Below are 23,763 nucleotides of genomic sequence, written 5' to 3' on the forward strand. Positions count from 1 at the left end.
TAGTGGCCGAACCATGTCAAATGTTTTATCCACTATTCGTATGGTCTCTAACAAGGTTTAACGGCTGCTAACCAAGTGCTACAATACCTGAGATCGTCGAATTAACGTGTGCTACAAAGCGCAGCAGCGTGCCTGAAATTTAGCCATTAGCGGTCATCTATATAGTAGTAGGCCGAGAAGTATAATCGTGCTGTTATCTAAACTTTACGGTGCAAGGCTTTTCAGAGATGCCAGATCAACTGTAAGTACATCGAGATTTTAATCTGTGTATAAAGAGCCGCCTTTGTGTTATTCCGAGTACATAGTAATAGAGTAACTGTAGTCTACCCCGGCAACAGATGCACCGTTACCTCCTGAGGACTAAGCTGGAACGCCTTAAATTGTTTGTTTCCCTTACCGCACCCTTGAAACCGGAACAAAACAGCGTTTAATACTTCTGTTATTAGGTAGAAATACGAGTGTCCCTGTAGTACCGGGACCAGAATAGGGCTACGGTAACCCTTGCCTGTCGTAAGAGGCGACTAAAAGGGGCTTCCGGGGTTGCGGGCGGCAAGAGTGGGAGCTCAAACCGTCCAGCAAGCGACCCCGGGAAGGACAGCGGTTTGTGTGGTCGCATATCGCTGTAATCACCAGGGGATGTGAGAGGAGCATAAATTGCTCCCCCCAGGGCAGAGCCCGATAAAAGGGCATCGCGTTAGGAGGTCTCCGGTTGTGTTCCGTTGGAGATCCCGGAGTTCTCCACCAAACGCTGAGGACGGCCACCGGGGGGGTTTTAGTGTGGTAAAAATCCCACATAACCCGGCGTCACTCCCATGGCGTCGGGTACCTTTTGAAGGTTTCCCCCTCGTCAACAAAAAAAAAAAAAAAAAAAAAAAGGTAGAAATACGAGAAGGTGCGGCGGTGGTACCTCTGGAGTCGAACCACAATGGATTTTACCATCTTCAAAACCTACGTGATATCTACAATGCCTCACAACGGACGGGTCTTAAAATGAACAAAGGGACAAGGCAAACATCATGCCTACGACTCCATGTCACACCCGTATAGGTTGTTGTTGTGCGAATGGGGTTACTCGAAAAATCCACCTCAGCTAGTTTACGTGCTAAAAAATATGGAGTGGTTTTTTACCCCAAATTCCTCATTGCCTGAATTTGAAAGTATTCGCCTGTAATGACTTATGGCGACAAGATAAGATCCTTTACTGTAGGCTTTAGAAGCCTCAAAGCCGAAAACTCAAAGTTGGGGGGAGCTATGCTCGGAGTTAGGTGTAGCTTAGCCAGCTGAAGTGGCGATGACCAGCCACATCACTCAATAGGACCGACCGATATAAACAATAATAGACTCGCCCTAGTTATGGGAGCTGGGCGTCGAGGAAATAATTGCAGTCTATTTCGCGAACAAATTAAATTTTTATTTAAATTTAACACAAATTTTACACAAGTTTTAACAAAAATGAAATAAAAAAAAATAAATTGATGGGATAGGTCGAGTCACTTTCCGCGATGGAGGTGAACTGATTCCATGGTGGACGGCCACCTGTACGTGGGACGGCCACCCGCGCGTGGGACGGCCACCTGCGCGCCTCGTCAGCGTTGGCCGTTCCGCGAAGGCCCGATGCAGCGCAAGCACGATGCAGCGTGAGAACGGTGTAGGGCTGGCGCGATGCAGCCTTAACGTGTAGGGCTGTCGCTTACACGTAACTTCTCCCGCCCCAGCTGAGCAACTATTTGCCTAAGTTTAGTGCAAATATTGCGGCCTTCTTGTCCTCTCGTGTAGCTGTCGACGAGTGATGCTCACTTGAGGTTGCACACGGTTGAAGAGATATTTCAACATTCGATTTTGATATGTCTTCTGATTTTCTATTTCGCCGGTATCGCCTTATGTACGCAATAGCGAGAGCAATTGTACCCAGTAGGATTAACAGGTACAGAGGAAGAGTAGTATGGTAAGTACTCATCGAAGTGGCGTCGGTTACTTTTGGTGAAGTTTCCATTGATATTTGGTCTTCAATGACATGTAGTTTATTAAGATCTATTGCAGTTATGTTGAAATGAGCTTTTCGATTCCTTGAAGATGACAAGGCTAATAATTCAGAATTTGTGAATGTAAGTATTTCGAAATGCTGTCCACGGAGTTTATCGTTGACGTTGGTGATAGTGAATTCTGTTGTTCTGATGCTGCAGGTTCTCGGTATAGTAGCAAGGAAACTACCCTCGATGATTTGATGGCGTTCCTGTCCACATAGCGTTTGTACTTTCGTGGGGGTTTGAAAAGATAGTATATAGTGTTGATCGTCAAGCTCCAGTAGAGCCTCCTGAGACAGAAAAATAGGCGTGGGGTGACACGTTTCATCTATTTTCTGTAAATGAATTAGTGTGCTGATGCAGTCCTGAGATGTTCTGGTTTGATAGCTCATTTGTTGCTTGCATATGAATATGGTGTCGACCTTCGGGCATTCTGCCTCCATGTATGCATATTCCTTGGAGTTGGTTGCAACAAAAGGAGATGGGGGAATTATAACTTCATGGTGCTTATTAGGAACTGGACACAAACGGTAAAGGTCATAAGTTGATGGAGATACAATGGGAAATTTAAGAACAATAATGAGTTTATTGTCTACGAAATAACATCCTAACCTAATTAAATCATAGTAGAGTCGAGCATCAACTAAATTAATAATCTGATCTTGGTTATATATATCTTTCAATCTGCTTAACATATCAATTACATTACTAGTACTTAAAACAGAATGATGTACGGTACTTGTACGGCTAAACGCTAAAATATTTTCTATTCTATCTATCTCTAATCGCAAATCTTGAATATTTTCAGCTATAAGTGTTAATATTTGCGACAATTGGACATAACGGGTAAGCTGTATAGTATTATTACTTGTAGTATTAATATAGCGTGTCAAAGCTTTTTCTAACTTAACTTGATTGCTACTTAAATTACTTAATATTTCTGTTTGATGGAAAGACATCTGCTTATATAAACTTATGTGATTATTTAAACTATTAGCTAAATCTACATCATTCTTCTGTAAGATATGAAACATTTGCTCATACTGTAGAGCATCATTATAATCGAGGTTTCCCGTAATACTTTTAATTATGGATCCCAATGGATTGATTAAACCACGCTTGGTTCTTTTTGTTGGCAGAAAAGTATCTAATTGAGAATTTATTTCCTTAATTTTGTCAGACAAGTGTATGATTTGATATTTAAAAAGAGCGAAGCCTCTAGTAGTTAAGTTATTTGTGACATCAGTTAACTGAGTTTTAGTCAAATCTAATTGCTTCTGAATTTCATCAAAATTAATATCATGTAAAAAGGTGTGATAATGTGAGGTTATTTTTGCAGGTCCGAGTTTGAAAGGAAGAATGCCAGGACCATCATTTAAACTGTCAAGTCGAATGTCTTGTGCTTGGGCCAGGTGTATCAGGATCACCAGACATCTGTAGCAATCCAGACGTTTTGCGTTTACGTTTCAGTCTATTTTTAGCTACGGGTGTGCGCTTCTTTGAAGTGTATATATGTACAGGTAAGTTTGAAATAACTCTATCATGTATGTAACGCGGTGCAATTTTTTGTCTTGTAGCTACCGGGTTCCTAATGTAAACTTCTTGTCCTTCTTCATAATCTATCTGTGGTTCTCTACGTGCATTCTGTTGAGACATAAGTGTGTTACGTTCAGTCTGTGAAATGTCGTGAATAATTTTATATACTAAATCCATTTTATGACGATGGTCTTGAATGTATTGTTGCATTAGTCGTTCATTTAAGTTTAAGTCAGTAGGGTCACGCGGATCGAAATGTCCAGATATTAAGTCAAAGGGTCTGCATTTTGTTAAACTATGTACGGAACTATTGTAGGCAATTATAGCATAATTCATTAAAGTAGAAGTGGATTCATTTTTATACTGTAGTTTTAATAACCTTAAGTGTTCGAGTATGGTGCTATGAAGACGTTCAATCATTCCGTTTTCATTAGGAGAATAAGGTGCAGTAGTGTGATGGTGTACATTATGTAACAGAAGAAATTCTCTAAATACCTGATTAGTAAATTCTGTTCCTTGGTCAGTAGTTAAATTAATTGGAAATCCATGATGAGTGCACAAGGTAAGAAAAGCTTTTACTATATTTGGGGCTGTACAATCAGATATTTTGTATATTTGAGCGTATTTAGAAAATGCGTCTATTACAGTTAAGTACTTTTCTTGATTAATTGTTAATACATCTGCATGTACCATTTCAAAAGGTTTACTAGGAGGTGGCACAATTTTAAATTCTGGACGAATTGGATGACGGTCGTATTTAGCTCTACTACATGTAGTACATGAATTTATAAATTTACTTATAGATTCTTTTAACTTAGGCCAAAAGTATCTATGATAAAGGGATAAATAGGTTTCTGTGATACCACGATGGTTCGTTTTACCTTCGTGATACTTGCGTATAATATCTTGTTGCTCAAAATAGCTGCTGACATTTTCTAATTCATGCTTAACTAGGACTAATCTTATTGATGAATTTTTAAAGAATTCTTGCAAAATTGGTACAACTGTAAGCATTTTTTCAGGCGGATTTACAAGAAGAGCAGTTAGAATTTTTGGGTCGATGAAATTTTTTACTGTATTTATTAAATCTTGTTGAAAATTATTAGCTGAAATATCTGTAACTACTTTTTCATACGTGTTGAAAGGTGTTGTGACTTTTGGTTTACGGTTAGATGGATGCTCACAAATATTAAGAATTAACTGTTTATGATATTTATTCAAAGGGTCATTGACAATAGGTATTTCAAGTACAGGATCTTCATTACTGGTATGCATGGTTTCACTACGTGATCTGACAGTTTCAACGTCATTCGCAGGTATTAATTCGTCAGTAATAGAAAAACGAGAGTTTGCTGTTACTGTGGAACATGGACTACTTAAGGGTTCTATGTTTGGTGCTGTGTCAGTCGACGATTGGCTTATAAAGGGTCTATCATCTGGAGCGGTAACAGTTGATGATGAACAAGTTGAGATATTAACAGCTATTGAGTTTAAATCTTCATTATGAATTTCGACTCTAGAAAGAGCGTCTGCATTAATATTAAGTCTCCCTTTTTTGTAAATTACTGTAAAGTCATATTCGGCTAATTTTAATTTCCATCTTGTCAACCTACAATTCGATTCTTTTAAGTTCATGAGCCATTGCAAGGGCTTATGGTCTGTAAAGATTTTAAACTTTCGGCCAAACAGATATGCTCTAAAATATTTAGTCGCCCACACAATTGCTAGCAATTCTTTTTCAATTGTAGAATAATTTAATTCACTGTCATTAAGAGTCCTGGATGCGTACGCTACTGGTCGGTCACTACCTATAGGTCCTTGTGATAAAATAGCTCCAAGTGCAAAGTTTGATGCGTCTGTGGTCAAATTAAACTCCTTAGTGAAATCAGGGTATTGTAATATCGGATCGTTTGTCAGTAGTGTTTTACAGTGATTAAAACATTCGATGTATTCTTCAGACAAGGTTATTTTTGCACCTTTTTTTAAACAGCTAGTTAGTGGTTTGGTCAGTCTTGCAAAGTTAGGTATGAAACGTCTGTAATAACCTAGCAAGCCTAAAAATCCTTTAATTTGTTTTGTAGTTTTGGGAATTGGATACTTTGAAATAGCACTAATTTTGTCAGGGTTTGGCTTTACTCCGTCAGATGTTATAATATGTCCCAAATACGGTGTTTCATGTTTCAGAAACTCGGATTTGTCCATTTGAATCTTAAAATTGGATTGACGAAGTCGGTCAAAAACTTTACGTAAATTAACTATATGTTCTTGTAGTGAGGTGGAAAATACAAGTATATCGTCTAAGTAAACTACGCAAATTTCATTCTGTAAGCCTTGTAAAACGTTGTCTATGACTCTCTGAAAGGTTGATGGGGCATTTTTAAGACCCATGGGCATTCTTAAAAATTCAAAGTGTCCGGGAGCAAAGTCAACACTAAATGCAGTTTTATGTATGTCATCAGGGTGAGTCTCCACTTGATAAAAACCACTAGCTAGGTCCAAAGTCGAAAAGTATTGGCATTTACCTAATTTGTCAAGTATGTCGTTAATATTAGGGATGGGGTATTTGTCATCAATAGTCTTTTCATTCAGTCGTCTAAAATCAACCACAAGTCTCCACTTAGTCTTACCCGAAGCATCTGCCTTTTTGGGTACAATCCAGATGGGTGCACTCCACGCAGAACTAGATGGTCTGATAATTCCCTGATCAATCATACTTTTTATTTGAGCCCGTACTTCATTTCTATGCACATGAGGGTATTTATATGTCTTACAATGAACAGGAAATTCATCGGTAGTTTTTATACGATGTTTGATATTATTGGTGAATGTAAGTGGCTCGTTTTCTACATAAAAAACATCGGCATATTTTTTGCATAAGGCAAATAAATTTGCACTTTCTTCCTTATTTAAATGATCAGTTCGTAATCTGGATAAAATTTTTTGAGTGCGATCTAAATTTTTATTTTTATTAAAAAAATCATAGGCCGAAACTGATTGTTCACTGAATAAACTTGCAGAAATTGGTTGGATCAATGTGAAAATCACATCATTTTTAGAAGGGTTAGAAACTTCTACATAGGCTTGGCTATTTTCAGAAATAGTCAAACAATCACCAATACTACATTCACAAATGGTTTGTCTATCTATAATAATTTCACCGTTAGCTATAGTAGTTGGCACTTTACTAATTTTGCTAGATTGTGCTGGTATTATCACCTCTATTAAATTTACACTGCCAGATTCAAACATATGGATTTTATTTTTTGCAAACTGTGTGTTAAGTATGCGAGAGCCTAAATCAATTTTTGCTTGCCACTGCTCTAATAAATCACAACCTATTAAACCGTCGAAATAATTGTGAAACCTATAAATGTAAAGCTTTACGGGGTTATTGTCATTAATTTCAGAAAAAACATGGTATTTCTATGGAATAGTCATTTCTAGTAGAAGCATGAATATTTGTCACAATAAAAGGGTCGTAATATAATGGTAAATCCGAATAGTATCTTTCTATAGCTTCTGGATTGATAAAGGATTGATTTGCTCCTGTATCTATTAATAATTTCAGAGGTGGGTTATGAATTTGAATGTATGGAAGCTGTCTTTTATTTTGTAAATTTAATTCTATCTTGGGACACTTGAAATTTGAGCTGACAAAAAATTTTCGTCCGTTTGTTCGTCAGTCTGTTCAATAAATTGTTGGTCATTTATGTAACCGTTTCCCACTAAGTGTTCAACTACGTTAGATGGGGTGTCATAGCTCATGTCATAGTTATCGACGAAGTTATGGTCAATGTCATCACAGTTATCATACTCATTAGTATTAATTTCTTGGTAATAATTTGGAGAACGGTACTGACCTTGTCGGCTCCAGTCAGGTTTCATTGAAGTCGGTGGCAATGTACGGGCTTTGGGGTGGCTAATGCCACTCATAGGCTGTCCGTGCATTTGATTACTGACCTGGCGTTGGTGCTGTGTGGGGTGAGTTTCCCTAAGTGGTATCCTAAAACCAGTGCTCATATTCGATCGTGGTAGAGCCCTAAACATTTGCTGGGTTTTTGATGGACCTTGATAAGGCTTATTTAAGTGTGGCAACATCTGAGAATTATTCATGCGTGACTGCTGGCTAATTTGCTTATTAAAGAAAGGATTAAAATTGTTAGTTCTGAATGATGGTGTCTGTTGTGTAAGTTTTCGTGAATAAGAATTTCTATTTTGCATGTAAATAATATTTAATTCCTCCTGAGCAAACTCCAAGGCCTTTTCAAGCGTTGGAGGCCTCATACAACGTATGCGTGAGCCTAATGGTTCACGTAAGCCTTTAAGGAAAGTCTGTAAAGCTAATTTTTTATATAAGGTCCGTTTAGCTTCAACGGTAGTGGAAATATCATCATGTAACTCAACATATGTCATTATTGTACCGAGTAAATTCTGAATTCGTTCATAAAAAATGTGGGGTGTGTCATTACCTTGAGATAACATAGATAAATCGCTATACAATGAAGATTCATCACGATGATCTGAAAAGGTATTAATAAGAGCTGCGCGGATTCCATTCCAATCCGATGGGATGCCATTCGTAGCTAAGGTTCTAGCCGCGGGTCCCTTAATTTTATTTAAAATTCCATTTATCACTGCATAATTATTTAACTCATTTCCAGATGCCGGATCGACATATGCTAATACAATTTGATCACATATGTTTAAAAATCTAATTAAAACATTTGAATTTCCATCAAACTCAGGGACTAATCTTAAAGCATTAAAAATTTTATCGGTTTTGTCTGACAAAGAAGCAGAAATTGCCGTTCCACTTACACTTGGCATTGAATTTTCTGTCATATTTAATGATTCTTCTATGACAAATAAATCTAAATTACGATTACGGTCTCGTATAGATCTACGAATTTCCTGACGAGAACTGGGTGAACTACCCTTATTTGCTCGTAATAAAAAAATCTTGAAAGATTTTATGTCACTGTTCACTCAAATTTTCAATAAAATTATATTTATAGGGATAGGAAGGACATATATTGTATAGGAGCTGCAACCAATAGGTACATACTTAATATCTACTTATTACTCACAGAAGTAGCTTCATCTCGTATTTGCACATCGATTTTTGGATGTAGCGAGCTGAGCAGGGTTCCCCGACGTCCGGATCTCGTTCAATGGTTCGGTTTCCCGTTTAATAGCGATAGTCCGAAACACGCACAAACCGGGAACTTTCGATTGCGCCAGTTATGGGTTCTGCGCCACTTATGGGTTCCTCGTTTAATTGCGATAGTCCGAAACACGCACAAACCGGGAACTTTCGACTGCGCCAGTTATGGGAGCTGGGCGTCGAGGAAATAATTGCAGTCTATTTCGCGAACAAATTAAATTTTTATTTAAATTTAACACAAATTTTACACAAGTTTTAACAAAAATGAAATAAAAAAAAAAAATTGATGGGATAGGTCGAGTCACTTTCCGCGATGGAGGTGAACTGATTCCATGGTGGACGGCCACCTGTACGTGGGACGGCCACCCGCGCGTGGGACGGCCACCTGCGCGCCTCGTCAGCGTTGGCCGTTCCGCGAAGGCCCGATGCAGCGCAAGCACGATGCAGCGTGAGAACGGTGTAGGGCTGGCGCGATGCAGCCTTAACGTGTAGGGCTGTCGCTTACACGTAACTCCCTCCAAAGAGTTTAAAAGAAATTAATAAACACAAAACATATGCTATTAGTAGTGGTTAGAAAGTCTGCCTCTCAATCGAGGGCTCTGAGTTTAAAATCCACCGCAGGCGGACGCACAGCGGATCCTGAACAAAATAATGTTCCAGTCTTAACAATGAGTAGTTAAATATCACACCTTTTTCTAGTCAGAGTTGTACTAGGCCTATGCGACTGCATATGACTGCATAAGACTTTATGAAGACAATAAAATGGATTATAATAATAAAAGATAAACCAAGTATAAATCGGATGGGATTTGGTACGAAAAACCATGGCTGCAGCGTCCTTTTTATTAAAAGGGTAAAAACGGAACCCTATTACTAAACCTCCACTGTCTGTCCATCTGTCACAGAGCTCTATCTACGGAACCGTTATAGATAAAAATTTGAAAATTTTACAGAGTATGTATACTGGTGGCTGTTATAACAATAAATACTTAAAATAAAAAAGTTTAAAATGTGATAAATACAAGGAACCGCTATTTTTCGATGTCTTTCGCTTCTGTCTATTGAATGTAATAGGTAGACTGTTAAAATGTTTATAATAACTAATACAACATATAAAAGAAATAAAAATTTTGGTGTTACGATACTCTCGGGCTCAAGTTTGAGTTGCACTGGGCCAATTTTATTTATAAAATAAGAGGCCTATGTCCAGCAATCTTCCTCAAAAGGCTAATGAATGGATGGATAAAATAAGAGAGCAGTTAATGCCTCATTTGCAAATGTATTTCTTACATTGACATAATTCTTAATTTTTTGAACATATTTCATTTCTGTCAGCTTGTAAGCACTACCATTACAATACAGCAATAATTACAATATAGTTGAAACTTCGGTATTAATTTGTGCTTAAATGACATATTCTTACGCGATTAGGTCTACTTTATCATTGTTAATATGTTCTCATTGAGTATTGCATGTTAAAATAATCATAAATGTTAAAATCTATGAGTAATTTACGGTATTTTAAGATTATTTTGGACCTTTGAAATTTGCCGAGTTCCCGGGATCCCGGCCCATTTTTCCCGTCCCGACTCATCGTGTTTTTCCCGGGAATTCCCGACCAGAAACCCGAATTGATACCCATGTAATGTGCATGAAAAGCAATTGGTCTACGATTCCTGGATCTAGAATGGCGTCATCATTATGCATTATCCAAACTAAACGTTTATGCGAAATTACAACTCAATCGTTTGGGAATAACTGGTTTAAAATGAAGATGCAAGATTTCAACCCTCACATTCGTGCGAACTAATAAAGCAGTTAAAAATTAAGGAGTTCACAGCCCCACACTAAGATTCCCTGTGTAGCAATGGACTATACAATTCAAACAACCACCCAGACCCAGAACAGATGTCTAAATTAATCATGTAGGCGTCTCTTTAGCCGGGTCGGACCTGGAACTGCGCATCAACATCGGTATAGTGACCGCACAGACCTATAGTGACCGCGACGCGACACAGTACCCTTACCATGAGTTTATACGTTTAGACAAATATTATTTATTTATTTATTTATACTTTATTGAACCAAAACATAATTGTGGAACAAAAGGCGGGCTTAATGCTAAAAGCATTATCTCCCAGCCAACCTTTGGGCTGTGCAGAAAATAATAAAAGCGGTACAACAATAAAAGAAAAGAAAAAAAAATACGTTATAAAATAATAGCATAAGAAACAATATGTAAGAGAAAGAAGAAATACGAGAAAGGAAGAGGAAAAGTGACGTAAGGTTCTAAAATACATACACAGATATAAATAAGAAGGAAAGACTAGAAAAATTAATACAAGAGTTGATTCATGTAGTGACCATGCACTCCTTTTTTAAAAGAAGTCCTGCTTTTCATCCTTCTGATAGCCTCAGGGAGAGAGTTCCAAAAACGGATGGACTGGAGCGTGAAAGAGTTTGATATAAACCCAGAGCGGTGTAATGGAAAAGCAAGGGCAAGAGAACGTGAGGAACGGAGCTGCCGCTCATGGGAATCCGAGAGATACCTGAATTTACAATTCAGGTATTCTGGAGAAACTGGATCGAAAAGAATAGAAAAGAGAGGGTTTAGTACACGAGTCTACGCTCACGAATTGGAAGCCATTTAAGTTGGCGACGATAAGAGGAAATGTGGTCGAATTTACGTAGACAGAAAATGAAACGTATAGAATAGTTGATAAGACGTTCTAGCTTATTGAGAAGATCCTCATTTAAGTCAGTGTAGCACACATCAGCATAATCTATTATGGGGAGAACTAGGGTCTGAATTAAATATTTTTAGTAGCCACAGGTAAAAAGTTCCTGAGCCGGTTAAGGGAGCGTAACGTTGCAAAGACAGATCGGCTTATTTCGTTAACTTGCGTAGTCCAGCTTAAGGTTGAGTCGATGTATAAACCCAGATTTTTGACTGTAGATGAGAAAGGGATGACAGTGTTTCCAAGCGTGACAGGTGAGACCGACGACATATCCAATTTATTTAATTGCCTCGAACCCCCTATGATAATTGATTGGCATTTTGTCGGATTGACACTAGTGTTGCCCAAATTCAGTCTTGGTCTTGCAGTCTTGGTCTTGTTCTTGCGTTTTTGCAAGACCAAGACCAAGAACAAGACCGCGTATTTTTAGCAAGACCAAGACCAAGACTGACCGTGCAAGACTTGAGCAAGAACAAGACATAGCCTGCAAGACTCTTGCGTCTTGCAGCTAGGACTTAGCGCTATTTCACTGAGTAGTTAGGTGTAACAGTTCGGTGTATAGGTAGGTACGCTTAGGAATTCTATGAGACGCAAAAAACTGTATCAAAGAATATGAAAAACTGGACCTATGCGCATTACGACTAATACCATAAACATAGCGAATAAAAAAATATCTATTAAAATCAAACTGAGTGCATGCATAGTTATGTTTTAACCATCGGCACTTTGATAATGCGGCATCAAAGGTTTTGTACTTACTTCTCAAAGAAATTTGCCGCTTTTCGGAAGTACATGGTTATGATACACGCGCCGGCGGCTTCTTTTGAAATCTAAAACAATCGTTGCCGCCACGCCGAAATCATAACATTTGACACTATTTGATTGCCGCCATAGGGCGTAGGTATACTCATGCAAAATAATTTCGAATTTTAAGAGTACCTACAGGTGTTCCAAAGAATAAATAAGTTTCAGAGTGCTTAGAATGAAAATGAATACATTATACTGATCACGCAAGTACTATTATGATTGGGATAAAATGGTAAGGATAGGTAGTAGATGTCATATTAATTCATTCTAGTAAGTATATATTATAATATTGATTACTTATATGGTTTAAAACTAATTACTTAGGTACTATTCACAAGCTCACAATGTTCCAATTCTAATACGTTTTTCTAAGATTTAAAGTAAACTTTAATAAATAGTAATAGACTAATAGGTAATTGCAAGACTTGCAAGACTCTTGCTGCAAGACCAAGACCAAGACTGGGAGCGCAAGACCAAGACCAAGACCAAGATCAGGTGTATTGGCGCAAGACCAAGACCAAGACTGGCTAAGTCTCGTCTTGTTCTTGCATTTGGGCAACACTAATTGACACTGATACCAAATTTATGGGACCAGGAATCAATCTTATACAAATTGCTATTTATTACCTTTACTCCGGAATCGATGTCTAAAACTTTGACCTGTGTGTATATTTGCAGATCATCTGCATACAAATGGTAAGAACAGTCAAGAGAAAAAGTAATAAAGTTAATGAAGATGGAAAATAACAAAGGAGAGAGAATTCCACCTTGAGGTACGCCAGACGTTAAATCACACCAATCAGAAAACCTAGGGTTAACTTTGACAGCTTGCTGGCGACCTCGAAGGTAAGAGGAGAACCATTCCAGTGTTGTGGATGAGAATTTGATATGTTTCAGAGCAGCAAGGAGAATGTCATGATCAACCATATTAAACGCGTTGGAGAAATCGATAAGAACTAAAATGGTGACCATTCCATTCTCCATGCCCTCTCTGATGTCCTCAGTAACTTTGAGCAGAGCCGTTGTGGTACTGTGCCCCGGTCTAAAACCAGACTGAAACGGAGAAAGTAAGTGATTACTGAGAAGGAAGAAAGAAGTCTGTTTATGAACTATGGCTTCGAGAACTTTAGAGAGAAAAGGCAATATAGATATAGGTCTGTAGTTATTTAGTTGACTGGGGTTAGAAATTTTCGGAAGAGGGATTACAAAAGCTTTTCGCCATATGAGAGGAAAAGACCCAGACAACATAGAGAAATTGATGAAGGAGAGGCAAAATCATTGCTCTACTCACAGCATCGAAGCCCACTGCATTAGATTTAAGAGAAGATATAATCTTCATTGTTTCATCCACAGTCACAGGAGAAAAAGAAAAAATATCAATGGAGGGTTGGGTCATGGAAGCTATTTCAGCTATGGTGCACGACTTAACTGATGGGTCAAGAGAAGAGCCTATGGAAAAATGTTTATTTGAATCATTAAGTGGAAAAATAGGTACTAAAACACCAGATGGCGATTTGCCAATGCCAAGAGAGTGAAGAAACTTCCAAATATCGGCTGAAGAAGAATTGGAGATATTGTCGTATATGTAACGACGCTTGGCTGCCCTTACCATTTGATTACAACGGTTACGCGCTTTTTTATACAGACACCACCTCTCATCGCATCTGTCACGCTTGAACTGACGGAAAAGTTTATCACGCCGCGCCATTGCCATTCGTACGCCTCGAGTTATCCACGGAGCTGGTGGTCTTTTTAACCGACTTCAAAAAGGAGGTGGTTATCAATTCGGCCGGTATCTTTTTTTTAATCTAACGGCTCTCATGGGTGCGTGCTTATCAAAATGTTCCAAAATATTTTTATTGAAAAGACAAACTTTATCATCTACAGTTTTCGCTGCTGTCACTGTGGAGAAATCTATTTTATCTGCATCTAATTTTAATGAGGGTAGATCGATCTTGGTAAAGTTGCGCAGCCAAACGACTTCGGGTTTGAGTTTCGGAGGTTTAATGTTGTACGCAAGATAAAGTAAATCATGCCTTGAAAACCCAGGAGCCTCGATCTGTCCGTGGGCAAGGGCCCTGTCTGGCAACGACACAAAAATTAAGTCCAAACAAATGTCGATAGAATTAATATTGTGATGTGTGGGAAGGGAAGGTAAAAGAGATAAATTGACGGATTCAAACATTTTGACAAGTTTTACAGAACGGAGAGAGGTGTTGTGAACGTCAGTATTAAAATCGCCCATGATTATGTGGTGTGTGCACTCGGAACCAAATGATTCTAAGACATTCTCGAGGCTAGAGAAGTAATCAGTAGAAGGCGGACAGTATACGACCCCAAGAACAACCTTGGAACTCCCAACCTTAGCCTCAACAAAAATAATCTCACAGGACGCAGAATAGGGGGAAGGAGATAAGGCAAGTATGTTATAAGGAATGTTACTGCGCAAATATATAGCCACTCCCGCACCGCCCTTACCAATGCGGTCATTTCTTATCAACACATAACCTGGAAGACTGTAAGACACTGACTCGAGGGATGGTTTAAGCCAGCTTTCAGAAATTAGGATTGCGTGAATAGGAGAGTTTAAAGAAAAGGTGTCAAGGAGCTCTGTGTAGTGCGAAGGAATGCTTTGTGCATTTAAATGGCAAACATTGAAGGAAGAGTTAAAGTGATATAGTGTTGAGTCTACAAGTCTGCCAAGGGTTAAAGGATCACAAAATGAATCATCACTCGACTGGGATGTAACATTACAAGCTGCTTTCATTACAAGCTGAGTAAAACGATTAATTATCAGACATAATAATTATAATTTATATGCAATAAAACAAATATAAATATATAATATAGTAATAATAGATAATTAGTACAAGATATGATTATTATATATATTTATAACACTACAACAAATTTGCACGTCCCGCCAGTGAGAGGGGATAATGGATAATAACATAGAAATGCGTATATTATAATTATAATACAAAAAAAATGATAAAACTACTAGACGTCAACTTACAAAACTTATAACATAGACACAACAAACAAACAAAAAAGCGATATATATTAAGGATTTTAACAAAACTTATTTAAATGTCTACCATCCAAAACTAGCACATGACAGCGAACACAGTAAACTGCATTTAGTAATTCAAGCAGAATTTTGAAACAAATATGTTAGGCAAAATAATGATAATTAAAAAAGAAGAAGAAGAATGACATCACATATTTTATAAAAATAAATGTTACCGAAAAACTACCATTTACGTGTATAAGTACGGGACTGGCAACATCGATTTTGACTAATTACCATCGAAATGACAGTTGTCTTTTATGACATCAACGTCAGTCAGACAAATTGGTTAAATACAAAACAATTTTATAACTAATATAAGACAAGAAACAAAAGTATTTGTCGTCTGCGTCTAGCAGTTTCGCTACAAATAACTAACAATATTAGTACCCTCAAGTTAAGCAACAGAATGAAAATAGTGATAAGTAATAACAGGGTAAAGCAAATAACTTGGAGAACACTAAAGAAATCGTGTGCATGAAAATGATAATGATGTTAATGTTATCATTTCTTATACCTTGCTGCACGTTTCGATTTTACATGCTGATCCGAGTGAGCGGCAGGCACAGGGGACGGTGAACGAGTGCAAGGCTGGTTGCAGTCAGCCGGCTTATCGGCCAACGGGATGGCTTTAAGATCTTCCTCCATATATACTCGCCGCTTAGAACCGTCCGGTAATTTGACTATGATAGTCCCATCCGCCGTCCAACAATTCCGCATACCAAAACGTTGACGAGCTTGGATAAACAACGACTGGTGCTGTCGAGTTAGGAACTCAGACAGCACATACGGAGTCCCTTTAAACACCGTTTTCTTCCTCCACACGGAAGACCTGTCCGCAGAGTCTGCAAAGCGCACAAGGGCTGGCCGACATTTGCCATCGCTGACTGTACCGAGCCGATGACATCCCTTAAACTTGTTGCTTGTAAAGCCACATACACCAAGCTTATCTTGGAAGAGCTTGGCTATGAACTCCGGCAGACTTTCTTCAATATCCTCGGAGACACCGCTGACGAGGAGATATTTTCTGCGATGCCTCATCTCACCAACTTCAACAGTTCTCGCAATCTCGCCAATTTGATGTCGAAGAAGGTTGAGGATACTCTAGACGTGGGTCTTAAAATCCGAGATCTCTTCCTGCAGGCGATGCAATGTTATGCCACTACGAGGGGCTGATGCCTTCAGCTGAGACTCAAGATCTGCGAATTTTTGCATCAGGTTGGCCTCAAGAGCTTGTTGGGTCTCCATAACTGCGTTGTAATTTGCCATTTTCGTCCAAAGTACACTCGGACAAACAATCAAAAACCAGTAGTGCAGTGGTGTGATAGTGAGGTTGACAGGACAGTGCAGTGCAACTTTAGTTATGCAGCATCAAATGAGTTACTAACACTTGTAAGTCTTTCCAGTACTATAAACTTCTAATTATTAATAAGAATAGATACTTTAAACAGAGAAATACTAATAAATTTAAATATTGATGTTAAGAACACTGTGTCACTTTTTTACACCTACCGCCCAAAAAATATTACTGTTTTGGTATTTGTTTACGTAATTACAAATTCCAATCAGCTCCCCTAGCGGATTGTATCAGAACTATTGTATCAGTAACGTAACACTAAATGTTTACATGTACAAAATGGCGCTTTATGTTTTGTCTCTTTTTTTTGTGAACATGTAAGGCAGTCAAAAACACTTGAGCACTTACTTATTGTTACGTTTACTCAGTCTACTGAAGCAAACGGAACAGAATAATGGATTGAGTAAATGTAACGTAAAATTGTGGGATGTTTTGAAAACTCATGTTAAGGTCATACTCAGGTCGTCATACAATAAAAGCTAGTAAAAATGTGTTCAAGGATTTACTTCAATTTCCAATCAAACTTTCCTGCCGTGAGTTATTTGAAAACAACTTAACCAATTTGCGTGCGGGAATACGAATTTGAAAACATCAAACAAGCCGAAGTCATAACTTTCTACGCCCCACCCTTTGCGCCACTCTACACTCTCTAAACGAACTTCATTGTTGTCTACCTGTTGCAGAGAAATCTTTGAGACGGAATGGGACTACTGATTTTATCCGACGGTAAAGTATAATGTTTGTTGACGTATGTATTTTGTTGGTATGTCTTTTCTTTGTCATATCGTTGACTGAATATTTACATGTGAGGTGTTATTGGATTCGTCTAAATTGTGTAAGTAACATAGGCTGCTTTACAGTAAAAAAATTTTTAACAAAAAAATACAACCGACTTCTATGTCACTACCGAGTAAAAAATAATTCAAATAAATGTTAGTTTAGTACATATTTCTGAAGTCGGCGCTCTATATATTTCGTTGGATAACGATGTAAACAGCGTGTCTAATATGAGCGTTGAGGAGTTACATATTTTGTCTCCGAGCCACATTCTCAGACCCTTAAATAGTCAATGACGAACTGGCTTTGTAATTTCATTAGAACCTACACCAAATATCTTCAAACACAACTCAATTACTCCCATCGGTTGAGGAGTTACATATTTTGACACCGAGCCACATTATCAGACCCTTAAATAACCAATGGTAAACTGGTTTTGCAATTTCTTTAGAACCTACACCAAATATCTTCAAACAAAACTCAATTATACCCATCGGTTGAGGAGTTACATATTTTGTCTCCAGAACCCACTCTGATCCTCATCATATTTAAATGGGACCAACTTGTAGCAATTGTACACACACGAAATTAAAGGCATTAAAATAGGTTCATAAACGGCGAAGTTATGGCTGTTATATTTACATGGGTGGAGGAGTTCCCCCATTTTCTCCAGAACCCATCGATGGATCCTAACCATATTTAAATGGGACCAACTTCCAGCTCGTATCTATACAATAAAACAAGAATTATTAAAATCGGTCCACTAACGGCGGAGTAATTCGTGTACATACATAAAAAAAAAAGATACTGGCCGAATTGATAACCACCTCCTTTTTGAAGTCGGTTAAAAAGGGATAAATAATTAGTTATTGCTAATTCTAAGTTTTGATTATTTAAAAGTTAATCGATTATAATTTCTTCCGAATGCTTTGAAGCCGAAAGCTCTAACCGTCACGTGGTCGTAATCTGCCTACTAAAAAGTTAGTTTAAGACATTAATGACATTGGGATGGCATATGTCAAAATGGGCCTATTAAATTGTGACGACTATAAATCCTTAATTACGTAAAAAAATCACTAAACTTTAACGTTTATGGCGTATAAAACACTTGTAATGGACCCAAAAACATATATTACAACATTTTAATGGCATCCAATATTTAAGTTTCACAATATTTACGATGTTTATAAATGTAACTACGTGTGCTCGCGCCCTTTTGACGGAGGCGACGAAAATGTCGAGCGGTAGGCGATGTGGCAGCACGTGTAAGGTGTACATTAAAGTACATTTAATTATTATAAATAAGTAGTATTTTAGGTATAAATTGAATATTATAATTACAGTCTTTGTTTAGAATATAAAAAATTGTAAAAAAATACGCGATTAAAGGGAAAAAGGGCTAGGTAGGTATACTTAAAATTATTGCTTCTACCCATTTTTTTAACGCGGAGAAATCCAGAAGGGCATCCATGAGGATTCTTTTATATCAGATCAGAAGATCGGGGGAACAGAAAGGGTATGTCAGACTCTTACCAACTAAAACTCCGCACCGTTCCTCTTGACGTTCAGAGACGGGTCACGAGAAAGCGTTAGCATTACGTTCACGACCCGGCAACCAGACACTTCCAACCATAGCGCGAACCACCAGCAATACCTCAAGCGTGTGCTGAGCCGTCTCTTCGAGGCAATCATCACAGTGATGGTATCTGGCCGTCGACTTCCGCCCGATCCGGCACAGGTAATTCCAGAAACAACCATATACCTAGAGTACGTGTGTGCGACGGAAAGACAGAACGCCCTCGCGCTTACCTAACCACTTCTTCAATAACGGACGAATTGCCTCAGTAGTCCTCAGGACAGCGCTAGGACGCACCAACCTAGAGGTCCACGTCTCGGTAACCCATTGGCGCAGCTCAGCTCTGTGTCTCTCCAGTTCGTGTTGCACGAGCGGCGGCTCCAGGATCGGTGTACTCCCTCGCGTTACTAACAACGCGACGCAAAGGTCTTCACTTCCAAATCCCAGGGCAAACTTCCCGCCAACACGTAGGCCTCACATGAGATAAGGCAGAAAATCTACCCAAGGTCGCCGCCGACCTCAGGCGCTAAAGGGTCCATCCAAAGCGGGGTCCAACAATTCACCGGCTAGGATAGGACAGGATAAACCCCCAGATACGTCCTCAACGGCCTCACGTCGATACGAACTCCGGAGGCGAAGATATGAGCATCCTGGGGCGGCGCCATCCGCAGGCCATAAAGCATCGCCATGATCGCCATGAAGCACGTATGGGTTTACGGAATTTAGCTGCTAAAGCTGCTCGCGAGGAAATGTCTTGCTTAGTTTTGCGTGCAAGATTTTTTTTAAGTAATTCGATTTATTTGTCCGGTGTTCCTACATACATAATTATATTACTTAAAATAACAATTAAGTTACCTTATTTAGTTACTGTATACAGGGTGAATTTTCAAACGGGCCTTCAGGGCCAAATCCGAAACAATGAGGATTAGCGAAAAATGCTGAAAGGAGTTACGAGGCCGATTTTGATAAAAACTAAAACTGCATTATTAGTTTTTTAAAATATCTTTTTCGAGCTCGAATCGAACGAGTTCATTTTGAAAAAAAATACACCCTCTATATTATTCCACCATCTCATAGTGTTGCTTATAAGGATCAAATTCTGGGAAGTAATGATAAATGACAAAGTAAAGGAAAAGCCTCATTTTTAAGAGAATTCAATTTTTTTCATAATAATTTGGCAGTTAAGTTTCCGCCATTCATTAATTTAAACATTTCGCGTATAAACAATTTTTTGGCCTAATATTTCAAATCATTTGAAAGCGGATGTTTTGTTCTCCAAGAGTTTATATTTTTATGTTCAACTTAGTTTCAGGACCATTATAATAGATTTTCGACTTATACCATTGTAACATTATAATAGAGTTTCGTTTAATACAGATGTAAAGTTGACAATTTGTGAGAATGACTTTTTCGGTTCAAATCCGAGTGATTACTTAACAAACACATATTGAAAATCATATTCAACGTTGAAACGAAGTTGTAAACAAAAAAAAAGAAATAAGAATTTACTAATTAATCACTTATCTATTTTTATTAAAAAGTAAATTCTAAAAACGGCAGGAACTTAGTTGCCAACCTATTACTTTCTCATACTAAGCCGTTTGTCATGCCCATAACATCGAAGAATTAGTTGATTAATCTACAAATTCTTTAATGTTATCACTTATGTATAGTCCTAAAGAATTATACATAAGTCATATGTTATGTATAATTCTTAAGGATTAGCATGCCAAGGTATGAAAAAATATGTATTTTCTTCAAAATTTTCCTTTTCCTTTAATTTTTCACATAACATTACTTTCCAGAATTTGATCCTTATAAGCGACACTATCAGATAGTGGAATAATATAGAGGGTGTATTTTTTTTCAAAATGAACTCGTTCTGTTACGCGGCAGCCCCTGATTGTCTTTTTTCTTGATTTCTTGAAAAAAAAACACACACACTGCTGTCACTACTGTTTAATGTCTTTAAAACTACAGAGAAATTATCCCCTCACTTTTCTTTTATAATGTTAAAACTTAAATGTTTCGCGGACGCGGATTAGGTGCAACTGCCGGCCACATGGTTGGAAGGCGTTATATATTAATTAAGAATGATGAGGTCGGCAGTATATTACTAAGGAATTTTGAATATAACATCTCCCCCCCTTAAATGAAGCTTTATCCCTTTAAGGGTGAAGCGGAATTAAAAGAAAAGAAAAATGAGGTTTACATCGAGATTTATCCTTATATAAAATATTAAGAAAAGGTTTAATTTATCGTTACATTAGTTATAAGTAAAGAATTAAGTAATAGTCACATTAACTAATTATTATTTAAGTCTTAATTATCTACTTTAGTATTTTACCTCGATAATTTTGAGACATTTATATGTATTTAATTATTACATACACATTTAAATATAGAATTTTAACAATAGCTCGATAGGTAGTAAAAAGAATTGAAAAAATAAGCAAAATAGTTATAAGTGTAAATAGCAAGAGAACATTTCAGTATTTAAGAAAATTCAGTAATATTATTTAAATTTTAAAATACTAAACACAAATGTATTAAATATTAGTTGTTACTCAAGTTACGATTAGAAGTGTAGAGGCTTTCCGGCTCCGAAGAATCGGTAATTTCTTTCATCTCAACAGAATTAGAAATGCTAGTGCTCCTTTTAATGGTCCGTTTTGTTCTACATTGATTAAAAAATTGTATACAACACGAAGAACTGCTTTTTCTGTTAAAACATTTATATATTTTGTATAAAATAAATAATAAAATTAAAGTAATCAGAAAATAAGTAATTCAAGAATAGTAAGGGGCATATTTTACAAAATGGGTTTGCTCCTGGAAGTTATTTATTTCTTTTTCTAAATCTTCTAACTGTCGTGAGGAGTGTTTCAATGAGTCTAAGGCAATATTGGATAGAGTTATCGGAGACAATGAGGAGATCGTTTTGTTAAATATATCCCTCTTACAGCAATCATCTTGCGTGATATCATAATCTATAATAAATTGATTCTTAGAATTTATAGAGTAGGTAGTTGAAGGCGTGAACCGTAAGGTCTTTGAATATCCAATACAATCATTTGATAGCTTTAAGATACCTGTCCCGATAATAGGATAATCAGTTGTGATATCGTTGCACTTTAGTGTTACTTTATTTGACTTTGATTGAACAAAAATCCATCTATTCCCACTGAGTTTCTGCCAAATATCTATATTACCGGAAATTAACCTGGAATTACACTCTTGCGGTAGACTGAGTACTACATCTGTTAATAATTTAGTCTCACAAGAGGGGTTAGTGATGCTGGGGAAAATTGTAACTGCTGGGCAGATAGAGTAGTTGTTATCAACTTTACGGCACTGTTCTAAAGTATCTAGCATGGCGTAATTTAATCTATCCTCAGTAATAGCGAGGTAAGGTTTGATAGGTTGTATCAAAGCAAATGTATTAGGTTGCATTGGATCATGAGGAGTGGGTAAAGGAATCAGTTTATAGACGGCATATTTTACAGGAGAAATAAGAGGAATTTGAATAACGAAAACAATTTTCTTCCTATAATAGTATGTTGTTAATTTAGAAACATCTATAAGGCTGTGTATTGTTTCAATATTGAGAGGAACTGGAAAGTCCAGTCTTTTATTGATTGAATTAACATGTTTTAACAATTCATTTACTAAATTTGTAGGAGTAATTACTGAGGGATGTAAAACGTTGGCTTTTGCAAATAAAATAGCATTAAGAATTGATTCTAGAGAGTTTGATATAGTCAATAAGGATCCTTTGATAATATTTACTAAGTTGTTTAATTTTGAGACATATATTAATTCGTTGTTATTTTTGGTAGTTTGAGTAAGAATGTCGTTTAATCTATCTATTTGGGAATTCAATCTGTGCTCATTTTTATTTAATCGATTTAAGGAGGTATTAAATGTATTTATAGTGGATTTTACGACGTGAATGTTCTCTTTCATAAGCCGAAAGAGTTCAGTTTCACTAGTTTGACACGCGTTTATTGCGGCGTCATATTTCCGAGCATCGTCGGCATCTAAGGTCCCAAACAAGAACTTCAAGATCTCTCCGCCGAATTCTAAAGATCTTTTAAAACGATTTGGAGAGTCTGCAGACACTAAATGTGATAAAGAATATAGTTTTATAAAGTTTGATTGCAACAGTGCTTCGATGGGGCTGAAAACATCTTTACATTGGAAAATTTCATTGAGTTGGAATTTGATACATATATCTAATGTTTTTTTTATTTGTTTTTCTATATTATTAAGGTGTGGCTCCATTGAGACCATGTCAATATGAGTAATGACATTCCAAAAATCATTATAAGAATAAGTGTTGTCTAGATGATCATAGAAAAGTCCTGGACTGTGCGCAATGGGGGTTATTTGTGATATAACCATGTCGGATTTCCCAAAAGTTCTGAAAATAAAGAATAAAAATATTATAATTTTGCCGGTTTTATTTCATTTGTATGATATTTTACATGTCTTCGATTTAAAGATAAAGTAACGTTGTGTTTGTTATTAACTTTCACTATCTTATAAGGGCCTTTCCAGATAGGTGACAAGGCTTTTCCTAGTCTGTGGTGACACTTAAGGTAGACCATGTCACCAGTTTTATATGTTGTAGTACGGGTTGATTTGTCGTAATATATCTTTGATGATTCTTTGCTTTTAATTATATTTTCAAGAGCCTTTTGTCTACTAAACT

General features: G+C 37.2%; 1 protein-coding gene across 1 annotated transcript; it reads right to left on the reverse strand.

Moving 5' to 3' along the window:
- Positions 1–21,391: 21,391 nt before the first annotated feature.
- LOC140746819 (uncharacterized) lies at positions 21,392–23,539 on the reverse strand. The gene has a single exon (XM_073078915.1). It carries the CDS (start codon positions 23,451–23,453, stop codon positions 21,840–21,842), a length of 1,614 nt encoding a protein of 537 aa, XP_072935016.1. The 5' UTR covers positions 23,454–23,539; the 3' UTR covers positions 21,392–21,839.
- Between the last annotated feature and the right edge of the window lie 224 nt (positions 23,540–23,763).

The sequence above is a fragment of the Epargyreus clarus genome, unplaced genomic scaffold (assembly GCF_041222505.1).
Source record: "Epargyreus clarus isolate Ecla_fem2 unplaced genomic scaffold, WU_Ecla_fem_2.2 ptg000013l, whole genome shotgun sequence".
Lineage (NCBI taxonomy): Eukaryota > Metazoa > Arthropoda > Insecta > Lepidoptera > Hesperiidae > Epargyreus > Epargyreus clarus.

What these genes read in the sequence shown, in the direction of transcription:
- LOC140746819 (XM_073078915.1), bottom strand. Translation starts at nt 23,453, where the DNA reads ATGGTTATATCACAAATAACCCCCATTGCGCACAGTCCAGGACTTTTC.